This window comes from Labrus mixtus, chromosome 5 (assembly GCF_963584025.1).
Source record: "Labrus mixtus chromosome 5, fLabMix1.1, whole genome shotgun sequence".
NCBI lineage: Eukaryota > Metazoa > Chordata > Actinopteri > Labriformes > Labridae > Labrus > Labrus mixtus.
In genome coordinates, this window is record NC_083616.1 from 14459749 (window position 1) to 14471970 (window position 12222).

The window sequence follows — 12222 nt, forward strand, 5'->3', positions numbered from 1 at the left end:
TGGTTTATTCACAGCCAATAGTGTCGCGCCTTCAGGCTTCCGTCACTCCGCAGTTCGTCCAATGTGCTGTGCAGCGTTGCTGGAAGGGTGTGTCGGCGGCCACCATCACATTCACCCCAATGAAAACACATCACCTCTAGCTAGAAGGCTAGTTACACCTCTACAAAAAAAAAAAGAATCAGCTGCCAGCGCAACACCCACAGCAGGTTACTTCGACCTGTGCGCGAACTGGGATGTCGGCAGCCGACTGGTACGCTCACAAGTCGCTCGGAGACGGACTCTTCTGGATCCAGGAGCGATTCTACCAGTCAGATAACAGGGCCAACATCTGGCTCCTCCGCGGCTCACACCAAGACGTAGTCATAGACACCGGGCTGGGCTTGAGGAGCTTACCTGACTACATCGACGCCAAAGGGCTGCTGGGCAAAGACCCGCAGAGGAAGAACCCGCTGCTGGCCATCGCCACCCACGCCCACTTCGACCACTCGGGCGGTCTGCATCAGTTCCAACAGGTGGGCGTCCACAGCGCCGAGGTCGACGCCTTGGCCAACGGAGACAACTTCGAGACGGTCACCTGGCTCAGCGACCGGGAGATAATCGAGGCTCCCAGTCCAGGGTGGAGGGCAAGACAATACAAAGTGAAAGCGGTGCAGCCAACACACATCCTGCAGGAGGGTAGGTAGGAGGTGCAGCATGTGCAGCGTGCGATTTGTTATGATGGGATAGATCCACGATCAAGGGCAGGTCGTAAGGTCTTAATGCAGTAGCTGTCATGGTCATTGCGCATACTCAGTAGCGTGCACATGCTCTATACAGTCTATTGTATCACCGCAGGAAGGTGTCATCGCCCCAATGCATTTCGCAGGTGATTATACTTGACCTACTCAATAAGAGCAGACACACTCAGCAACGCATATCGACGCACATAACACGTGTGGTATAAAGTGGGTTGCTTGAGCTGTAGTGCTCATAACGTTGTAATGTCTGATTACATAACACGTGATAGCCTGTGCAGAGAGTGCAGAGACAGGCCATTAGTAAAAGTCCCACCCGAAGTTCAACTGCATTTTTTTTAAACTGTAGATGACAAAGGAATCTGTGCCTGGTTGGCTTCTCTCTTCTTCTTTTTTTTTTGCAAAGCAGCTCTATTTTAAGCCACAGCTCTTCTACATCCAAGAGAGAGGATGAGGAGAAAGCAGCATCAGACCATCCTAAAGGAAACACCCCATAGAGTACTGATCACCTCATAGCATGATAATTTATCCCTGATGAATGAAATATTAACTCTAAAAGTCTTGATTATTTCAAGCTGATTTTAGAGATGTTGTTGTTGTTGTTGTTGTTGTTGTTGTTGTTGTTGCTGCATAACATTATGCCACTTAAGGTGACGTGAAGGTTTTCTCGTTGTGTAATTCTGCAGTGTTGGTCGATGCACAGAGTTGCTTTGCTGTGTCAGAGACACTGCTGCAGTGCAGATGGAATATCTTATTGCTCAGTGTGTCAGTTTCATCCTCCTGGCTTATACACTGAAAGTTCTAGACTCTGTTCATCATGGTAATATGAGGTGACATTTCAAGAAGTCAGTTATCCATGATAGGTCAAGTTGGCCAACTTATGTGAAACATGAGTTTGGATGTGAGTCAGACAGTGGTAGCCACATAAGGACTTGGTTGGTTATACTCTGTCAGTTTGTGTGTGTGTGTGTGTGTGTGTGTGTGTGTGTGTGTGTGTGTGTGTGTGTGAGTGACTTTGAAAAGATACCAGCAAAATATAAAAACCCTTTCCCTGTAGGAGATGTCATCAACCTGGGCGACAAACAGCTGACGGTGCTCCACATGCCAGGCCACTCTCGGGGCAGCATATGCCTCCATGACCGCGACAACAAGCTCCTCTTCAGCGGGGATGTAGTGTACGATGGTGCCATGATTGACTGGCTGCCCTACAGCCGGGTCAGTGACTACATCAGCAGCTGTGAGCGGCTGGTGGGGCTGGTGGACAGCGAACAGGTAACGCCAAAGACACAAAAAGGAGTGGCTTCATCATCTCAACTTGTGGTTTAGCTTCATTGTGCTTTGATGTACCACATCATCAATCCCATCATCCAAAAAATAGGAGATTTATGGTAAAATGATCATATTCCTGTGATGATGCTTTTGACAGAAGTGGACATTATTTGTACATTTTACTGTTGGTGCTGTAGTGACCACATGATTTAATCATGTGGTCGGCAGTAGCTCAGTCTGTAGGGACTTGGGTTGGGAATCGGAAGGTCGCCGGTTCAAGTCCCGGCACGGACCAAGTCCGGAAATTGGTCTGGTAGCTGGAGAGGTGCCAGGCCACTTCCTGAGCACTGCCGAGGTGCCCTTGAGCAAGGCACCTAACCCCCCCCCCCCCACAAGCTCAGGAGCGCCCGCCGTAGGGCAGCCCCCTCACTCTGAGACCTCTCCATTAGTGCATGTCCACAGGATCCTGTTTGTGCATGTGTGTGTATTTCAGTTCATGTTTGTGTAGCATGTTTACTAGACAGAGTGTAAAAACGAATTTCCCCTCGCGGGATCAATAAAGTATAAATTCTAAATTCTAATTCTATTCTATTCTAATCGTTTAGCGACAGCAGTGTTTGTCTGAAACATGTTTTTGAGGGTGAAAATGTTATTTATTAGGTAATTTCCATGTCATCAAAACATATCTCAGAATGAGTGATTCCTTAGTGAGTCCTTACATTAGAGCTATGTTGTACCATGTACTGCTGGATACAGATTGGTCTCCAGAAAAAAACATGATTAAGTCTACCACAACTGATGATTCATTTATTCATTCATGTAGCATGTACCAAGAATAATTTGTGTTTTTCTTCTTCCTGCTTACACGTCAATTTCCCAGGTTGACCAAGTTCTTCCAGGACATTACAACACCTTTGGTGCAAAGAGGCTCAACCGAATCGCGTCCACGTATATCAGCAGGGCCGGAACTTGCCCTGCGAAGGTCTCCACGTTTGCCTGGAGTACTCTGGCCGGGGTGGCTCTGCGGGCGTGTAACCCCAGGAGTGCCTGCTAATGCGAGGGGATCGTGGCGTTTGAGGAAGCACAAGTGCACAAAGTTAATGTTTAAATATGGGGGACATGGAAGAGGGCGAGGAAGGGAGACATGTATCCGTAACTCGATGTAACATTCTTCATTCACTTATGTAATCCAACAGAAACGATGTAATTGCCAAACTGTCTAAAATGCCACTATTGGGTTACACAAGTCAATATCAGCATTATATGAAGCTTATTATATAAACTATTTATTAGTGTGTTTCTGTTCTATAATTCTGAATATGTGATGAGTTAAATATGATTATATGTATGTTTTTATATATGTAATGAATTTATAATAGCACAACAGATATTCTGCACTGCAAACAGAAAGCAGGGAAGTAAAGGTTCTCCTCTGAGGCATTTCAAACACAGTCCAGATGGCCATAGTATCTCTCTCTCTATGCATTTTACAATGATCAGTGAAGACTCAGTGTCGACTACCTCCTGTGTTTGTAACAGTGCTTTGGACTATTGACAAATTGAAGGCTCTGCCATGGAAATGTTGACAATAAAGCCTCTGTTTTACCTGCCTTTCTGTACGCTTGACTGCAGCTTCTGTGTGAAGCTAACGTGTCTCTTCAGTTGTTCATATGCGGTAGGATCTTTTGTGGGATTTATTGCTGCAGGGTAAGAGTGAATAGAATTGGATTGAATATGATCCATCGTATATGCTCAAAGTGCAGGATACTTTACTGATTTCCCACTGCAGGAGAATACGCTATTGATGGAAAAGTATGAGCCGATGAGCTATTGTAGCAAACAGAGTCTAAATATAGTGCAGGGTTTGACCTTCCAATATGATATGCTCAAATGTTTTTATAAGTAAGGAATTTCTGAATTTATCACTAAATATGTCAAATGCACTATCAGAATGAATGATTTCAAGTCCAACAGTTTGTTTTTCATATAGAGGAAATCATGTAATCATGTGAAGAATAAAAAGAGTCATCTTTTCAATGATAAAACATTTATTAGAATTTACGTTATATTATTTGTACACAAGATTTTCTCATTTGTGTTCCTTTTCTGGGACGGTGCACATGCAGAACACAAAGTCTGCTTTAGCATCGGGCACTCTTCCAAGGTTATAACATGACATGTTTTCTATTGGTAACAGTTAAAGATGTACACATCATCTGTTAACAATCTGGTATCAATATAGCTGCATTTACAACAAAATCAAGAATGTAACAAAAGACATGGAGAAGAGGTGTTTTTGTTAACTTATAAAAATTAATTTTACAGTAAAAATGCTGTTTTTCAAACATTTGACAGTTTTTAATTCCTAGTAAAAAAGAGATCTGAGAGCTTCAAAAGGGAAACTTTCCAAATTAAATCCACAGTAAACAAAAAAACACAGAAGAAGAACTTTTTACTAGGGCCCGACCGATAAGATTTATTTGGGACAATATCGATATTGGGGAGAAAAAACATCAGATACCGATATATCCGGCGATATATTTATTTGATCTATGTTTGATCTGTAGAGATAGATATAGATACATTTTTATTACGTTGTTCCCTCAAATGCAGTTATCAAACACTTGTGGAAAATATTTATAATGAAGACAAGATAATCACTCAACTGGAAAGTAACTGTGCATGTACGTTCATCACGGCTTTACACTCTGGAGGATGATAGTACGTGTTGTAAGGTTGTAATCCATATAGCGCCCTCTGCTGGTGACAGAGAACTGCTACTGAAATACAATGATACTCAAATGAAATGTTATTTGACTGGTGAATAAATCTAGTAATAACGGCACATATCTGTGATAAAATTAGTCGATGCCGATAGTCACTGGATATGCTAATATCGGCCGATATTATCGGCTGGCTGATTAATCGGTCGGGCTCTAGTTTTTACTGCTCTGACAGGGATACCAACTCCCCTACAATATTTGATTTTACACAACAACTATTTTTATAGTTGATCTTTATATTATTACTTATCATTGACTATGGTTGAAAGTTAATCTTATAGAAAGATGACCAGAAATCAGCCACCACAGAGTCATTTTAAGATGCTTCTGTGCTCCATATTTACTGTTTCAAATGACTTTTGCTTGATTTTCAACATCGTTGCAGAGAGGCAATGTGACAGAATTATAAGTGTAACTTTTTTAAATTAGCAATCACGACTTTGTTAGTTCCAACTTATTCTGCACTTTGTTCTATATCTTTTTTAACCAGGTGGACAGAGGCCCGTTCAAACCCTGCAGATAAATGTGTAAAGATTAAGACCAAAACACAGATTTTTTTTTTTTTACCCTGAAGAGATCACAGTAATAACCATTACAGTATGTATGAGCACTTGCATAAAGTGAAGCTTTCACCAGATTCATTGCTGAAATGATCTCAAGCAGTTCAACATTTTAACTGTAAGTCAAATCATGCAAAGAAAAACAAAACAAAAGTGTGTGCATAGTAATTTCAGTTAAACCACAAACATAATCTGTTTTAAAATAATTAGAAACGTACACTGAAGTAGATCACAGTACAGGCAACAGACGACAACCCTTCCCATTTTTCTTGACTTATTATACCGTTTGTTCCATCTTGCCACATGCTCACTGGCTTTCATAGCACAGCACAGTAAACCTTTAGTTATAAAACACCAACCAGTCGAAACATTACTAGTGCATTAATAGAGATGACCTTAAAATATTGTCTCAGTGGCTAGGATGGCTGATGCAGAGGAAAAAATAAACGTTTTATAGTCTGGGAATCAGAGTCCAAGGACGGACAGTAGGCCTAGAGTTATGTGTTTATCAGGGGATATCCTTAGTTCGTAGCATCGCTTTCTCCAAAGCAGCATAACCATAATTATTCAAAGCGTGCAGAGTACCTCCCATTTAGTTTTGGACCATCTTTTAAAAAGTGTCTCCTGCAGTGATTGTCACCTGTCTTTTCTGTTCGAAGACATTCCAGTTAGCCCCAGGAAGGTCTTCAATGATCCAACCTCCAGCAGGAGGCAGGTTAGAGGCAGCTTATCCTCCTCAGGGCTGTGCTTGATAGCCTGAGGTTGGTTCACATGTGTTAAGCCAGTTAAACCATGCTTTAATGAGCAGTGTTACCCTAAGGCTGGAGTTAAATGTCTGGTCAGGCAGGACAAGTTCACACCTGACTTTGGAGCCAGTTGCGAGGGTCAAGTCGGGCCCTGAGCGACCGGAGGCTGCGCCGAGCCGGAGATGGCCTTGAGAACGGTGCTCCCTCTGAGGACTCAGGGCTGTGGCTGCCCTCGCTGTTACTTGAGCTGTTGCTGGAGGTGGAGCTGGAGCAGGAGAGCGTGGTCTGCGTGATGCGTTGTGACCGAGGAGAACGCGAGGAGATGGGGAGCGGGTTCAGCAGCGAAGAAGGAGGAGGCTGGCAGGGGCACTGAAAGGTCCCACCTCCTCCGTACCCCCTCCCTCGCAAGGTGCTGAGCTTAGCATCCAGGGACAGAGTGCGAGGCCTCAGACGGGAGGGGGACGATGACAGGAGGGAGAAGTTTGAGGTTTGCTGGGGCCAGCCGCGGTGCTGGGAGCAGGGACTTGTGCTGGAGAGGCTCTCGCTGTCGGTTAGGCTTGCATCCGAGGACAGCAGAGACAGCTGTGGGCAGCGATGGGGGGAGCAGGGGCTGCGGGGCAGGCGATGAGGGGAGCAGGGGCTGTAGCCAGAGAGGTGTGAGGTACAGGGACGGGGTGGGCCAGCGCTCTTAGTGTTGCTCTCCTCAAACACAGACATCCAGGTTGGGGAGGTGCCCAGCTGGCTGCGCAATTCCAGCTCCTGCATCCTCCGAGCCAGGATGTCTGAGACAGTGCTGCTGAGGTCATCAGATGACTCAATAACTGCAGGAGAGAGGCAAAAATCATCAAAAACTGCTGTGTGATACGGGCTCTCATACTGTCTTCTCTGTTAGGATTTGAATTTGATACATTTAAACAATTGGACTGCCTAGATCTGAGATCTGGGTTTCTTTTTGAATTGAGTCCTTAAAATCTGAAAACGATTGAATTATTTAGTCATAACCTGAAATTGATTCAAGTGTTTGTTTCTTGCCAATTCTTAATGTCATGGGCAGATGTGTTTCCAGAGAAAAAATGGAGGTATACTTCGATCTCAGTGAGAGCTTACAATGAGGTTGGATGGAGACACGTTTGAAATTCATGTGAAGTTCATTTGAAATGTATCTTTTCATTCATGTGGAAATATGCAGACAAATAAGAAGCGTTAAGACATTTTGATTGTGCTTACCTGTGTATTATTCTAAAACTTAGAAAAATTAGAAAATGATTAAAAGTGTTCCATGCAGATTTTGTTTTCAACAATGTTAACTGATGAAGGCCAAAAATATTCCATTTTATACTGCATTATCAATAAATATCAGCCATACTAGGCTGATCCTGGATATGCAGTATATTCTGGACTGCAATATTTACTCTGATGGTTTATACGAAACCCTAGTCCTGTTACTTCACCTGTCGTTGTAATAGGACGAGAGCAGTGCACGAATCTCAGCAGACACAGCGTTTTCCTGCAGCAGAAGACCCTCACAGGAGGGAGTGGCAAGAGGGGCTGCCAGTGCGGGTTAGGAAAAACCAAGAGGAAAGGAGCGAGAGAGACAGAATGGAGAGGATAGCAGGTTTGCAACAGGTTAAATTTAGTTTTGTGTGTGTTGATGTTTATGAAAGAAAATCAATAAGGGTGGATGTGTGTTAGGAAGTGATGAGAGAACAAATGTTCAAGGATAAACAAAATTAAACCAGTATTAAACCAGTAAAAGATTAAATGTAAGAGTTAATGAAAAGGGTGTCATTAATAATGAATAATAAACGAGGAGAAAAAGAAATAATAAAGAAAGATAGTTAGAAGAGTCATCCAAGGAGTGATGGATTCAGGACCCATGAGGAAAATAGGAAGGGACAGAGAGGGACAGAGAAACAAGAACAGAGAGCAAGTCAGCGTGTCATTCTACCTATAGAACCCAGACGTAAAGCAGAGCGTGAGTTTGAGATATCAGAGAGGAAAATTTTATTTTGAAAGCATCATGCACGTGGACCGAAGAAAAAAAGCTACACACAGTCACATGCAGTGCAAGCACAGTGGCTTCTTTCACTGACACCGACCCACCCCCCCAACCCCCACCCATTTCTTATGTATTTATTCTGTTTTATTTATTTATTTTTTTGTATTTTTTACATGAACATTACTGTAGACGCAGCAATATGTATGCAGCTATCAAATCAAAGTGATTATAACAGGATATGGTCCGTATCGTATCATATCATACGTATTATTGTAATTATTGCATCAAATTGTATCCTATAATTTTTTGCTTTTTCAATTTTTATAATAAGATAGAGTTCTTACCCATTTCATGATAGAGTGAGCCTTGTTTTGGTGTGAGAGGAGCCGGTTTCCTCGGGGATGGCAGTTCAATTTTCATTAAGTCATCACAGCACTGCTTCCATAGGCCTGTATTATCAAGACAAACTGTTACTATACAAAGCATTAGAAAAAGCTCCAGATGATGAATATTGCACAGTATATGTACCTGAAATTGTTTCAATGGGTATATAAGACACCTTATTGTATTACAGTATAACAAGTACTTACTCATGTCATAGAAATGTTGCCAAAAGGCCTCCATCCACCGGTGTGTGTCCTCACGGCTGTCTGTGGTGAGAGTGTGTGTGACCTCCTCACCCCCGTAATGGTTACTGATACAGATATTCTGAACTTTACTGTGAGGGTCCTTCTCTGATGCGCGTATTCTGGTCTCCTGAAAAGAGAGCGTGTGACAGAGAATACAGTCATTTACTACAAAATTACTACAATTAGGTATGAATGCCAGTGCTCCTGAATGAACAAAATGATGTGCTGCAACAAGTAATCATTACAGAAATTGTAATTGTGAGTCCCCAGTGAAAGTAAGCCCTGACTAATAAAGCTGCTAATTATTCCTCTTCCAAACCATTTCCCTTCAGCAATTATCCAACAAAAGGTGCAGACTCCCAATTCCCACCTCTACTCCACGTGTCTGATCTCTTTGTGAGCACTAGGTGGCAGTGTCGTTCCATCTCTCCCTCCTTTCGTCCTCTGAAGGAAAAGTTACATCCTTAAAAAGACCTGATCTGATCTGACTGACTTGGCTTCGGATCAGCTGTGAGCTCAGGAGCTCAGGCTACAAAGAGCTGAATGAATCACAACGAAAGGACTGAGAAGCCTACACAGGCATTTGACTGTGAAATGATCAAGAACCTGACCGGCTGACTGGCTCTTTTTTACTTAAGTGCCTCAAAAAACGAGGGGATGATTCCTGATCGGATGAGGCTGAATGCAATGTCGTATAGAAACTACTGAACAGATTCAATATTGAAATCTTTGGAGACGTTTCCTCTCAAGACATGCATGTTCTTTTCTACTCTCTCTGAACAATTACACAGTTAAACCTAGGCTGAGCAACAAAAACACACTTTTCTGCTCTTCTGGGGCAAATGAGTGCTACATACACAGTGCAAGAGCACCTTGAAAACAAGAAAATAACTCATTCTTCTTTTTCTTTGTTGCCTTTTTGGCTCACAATTCAAACTGGCAGCCTTCCAAACTCACTATTCCTTACCATCTATGACACCTACACCCGGGGCATTACCAAAATCAACACAGCTGTATGGGGTGAATCACCCTCTGGAGATCAGGCCCAGTTTTTATGTGATTCCTTTGCTGACCTTGTTTATGGCAATGGTGCAAGCCGGCTCTACATTGGCCTCCACATCTTCTTGCTGGTGGTAGCAGAAAAGGCTTGTTCCTTTTAGGACGGCGTACACTTTAGTCCAACTCTGAGGGTCACCTCCCAACTGCTGCAAGGTGAAGAAAAATATCAAATATGAGTGAAACACAGGAAAGAAACACAGAAAGAGATGGCAGCATGAGAAAAGGAGGAGGGAAGTGGAGGAGGAGGAGAAGACGACTGAAATAAACCAGGAAAACAGCCAAAAACTACAGAAACCTTGAGAGGAATAGTCTTCCTGTTAAAGGCCTAAATACAAGTGCCAACTTACCTTCACTTTCAAACATCCACTCATCATCTGTTGGGTCATGCAGTGTGGCTGAGCTGCCAGGCGGCAACACATACTGCCATAGAGAGGCAGCCAATAGGAACACTCCTCTGCAGGAAGAGGGAGACGGATGGGCAAAAATAAACAGCATGAATAATTCAAACTATCCCACGTGAAAACTCACACACAAACATGTATGGCCACATGCATCCAAACACATCCACATGCACATTTGCACACTCTCTGCGTCTAACTGACCCCCTTTATCACACAAAACAAGGCACAGGGGTGTAAAAGACCGGCAGCTGCAGAGAGTGTCATGAAGTGCAGCAATGAAAGTTTACAGCAGGCTGAAGGGCCAATGAATAAAACACTAGGGGCCAGTCTGTCTGAGGTCTGGGCCCCTTGTTAGCTCGAATCATTACAGCTTTACACAGCAGCCACCTCACAATCACAGCCGTTATGGCTGTGACCTTGACAATGGCTGCCTGTCAGAGAACATGGGGAGGAAGGAAGGAAGGGGAAGACGCACAGACGGTACGGCTTAGTTTAGGGGAAATTATTGGAATGCAGGGAGGAGAAGAGAGACAGTGACGAGTGAGAGAGGCGCAAATAAAAGACAGATGGCGGATTTGGCAGAGGAGAGGCGAAGATGGTGAGGAGACAGATTGATGAAGGTTGCCACTCACCATTGCCTGAGATGGTGAGGTCGTGAGTGCGAAAGCTGTCCTGGGCATGTGACAGTGACAGGGTGGTATGAGCTAAGAGGTGGTACTTGGGGCCGCTGGCAAAACACGAGAGAGAGGAGAGAAATTTAGGCTTCAAAAATAGATAAATATTTGTATACAGTGTTCATTTTACAAGGAATAGTCCTGTCGTGATAAAAAAAAAATGAAGCATATAAAAAGTTTAACATAAACAAATGTCACCAAACTAAAACAAACATAATATCCATTTGATGCATAAGCAGCAAATATCCCTCTAGTCAATGTTTATCTGTTATAAAATTTTAACAATTGATATTTTAAACTTACGGTACAGAGGGAACAGGCAGCAGGAGAGGAGTTGCCCCTCCATTACTAACAGGACTACAAGGTCCTGGCTCCATGGCCGCCCTCAACTTCTTTCCGGCCGATCGCCCCAGTGAGGAGCTCAGTTTACTGGCTAGTTTCCTCGGCGTGCTCCCTGCTGAGTAGTCGTCCTCGGAGCAGCAGCTGTACAGCTCAACACGCAGGTCAAAACCTGGACTGGCTTCATTACTGCCAAAGGGAGACACACGGCGGTTTTTATACAACTATTATCACTGGCTGTATTGGAGTTTTGGTATGTGTTTTCAGCCATTGGGCAGACAAAGAACTTACAATACTATGGTGTTGTCAAAACAAATATCTGTGAGCGTCCGGTCCACGATCACCATTTCTGTGTCAAAGATCTCTCCCCCAAGCTGCAGCAGGCAGAACACCGCACATCTGTGAAGCTCTACACCGAACACATTTTGGAAAGACAGAACAAAAAGAGGAAAAAATTGTCAAACACCACATTTATGAGACATGACAACAACCTTTCAATCTTATTTTGGGTAAATTATATGATCATACGCAACCTTTAAGGTATCTGTTTTTACCAATCTGGGTAACAAATATCATTTCTTTCTTTATCAGCTGTAAAGAAACTATCAGATAGAAATACAAAAGTGTTTTACTTTTTGGGTATGCTTCACTGTGACCAAGGGCTGCTGTGCAAACTATTGCTTTGATTGTTGTCATATAAACAGTGAAGCCTTTCCTTTGTTGTTGTGCGTTTGTCTTCTACATGTTCTTCAGTCGCTCATCAAATTCAAGGTTACGGCTAAAAAGGCTGAGAGAGGTGTTCTTGCTCCTACTCATGTGCTTCCTTGTGTATAGTTTAGTATTCAGACATATTATTCCAAGTATGAGCTCAACGCTGTAAACATGATTGGACGTGTGAGACAGGAACATGCTTCGCTCCTCTTCGCCTCCGGGGCTCGGTTTATGCGCTCGGTGTGCTTAATGACCTTGACTAACAGCCTCATTAAGCTTTGTTAGGAGTCTCCTACCTGTCTCCTGGGTTCATTTATA

At 43.2% G+C, this 12222-nt stretch overlaps 2 protein-coding genes across 5 annotated transcripts in view; one reads left to right on the forward strand and one right to left on the reverse strand.

The window, feature by feature from the left end:
* Positions 1-67: 67 nt before the first annotated feature.
* Positions 68-3613, forward strand: mblac2 (metallo-beta-lactamase domain containing 2). The gene is made up of 3 exons (XM_061037981.1): positions 68-675; positions 1792-2006; positions 2884-3613. The coding sequence occupies exons 1-3, from the start codon at positions 234-236 to the stop codon at positions 3055-3057; spliced, it is 831 nt and encodes a 276-aa protein (XP_060893964.1). The 5' UTR covers positions 68-233; the 3' UTR covers positions 3058-3613.
* Positions 3614-4033: 420 nt separating this feature from the next.
* Positions 4034-12222, reverse strand: part of rtkna (rhotekin a) — a 57006-nt gene continuing 48817 nt past the window's right edge. For 3 of the 4 annotated variants that reach the window (XM_061037974.1, XM_061037976.1, XM_061037977.1), the window contains exons 4-11: positions 11485-11602; positions 11158-11382; positions 10813-10907; positions 10127-10233; positions 9794-9925; positions 8682-8847; positions 8436-8540; positions 4034-6913 (exon numbers count right to left, since the gene is read on the reverse strand). In XM_061037974.1, the coding sequence (XP_060893957.1) occupies positions 6201-6913; positions 8436-8540; positions 8682-8847; positions 9794-9925; positions 10127-10233; positions 10813-10907; positions 11158-11382; positions 11485-11602 (1661 nt within the window). In that variant the 3' untranslated portion in view covers positions 4034-6200. Of the gene's footprint in view, positions 6914-7543; positions 7641-8435; positions 8541-8681; positions 8848-9793; positions 9926-10126; positions 10234-10812; positions 10908-11157; positions 11383-11484; positions 11603-12222 lie in introns of all 4 variants that reach the window. The other variant, XM_061037978.1, reaches the window with a different exon arrangement.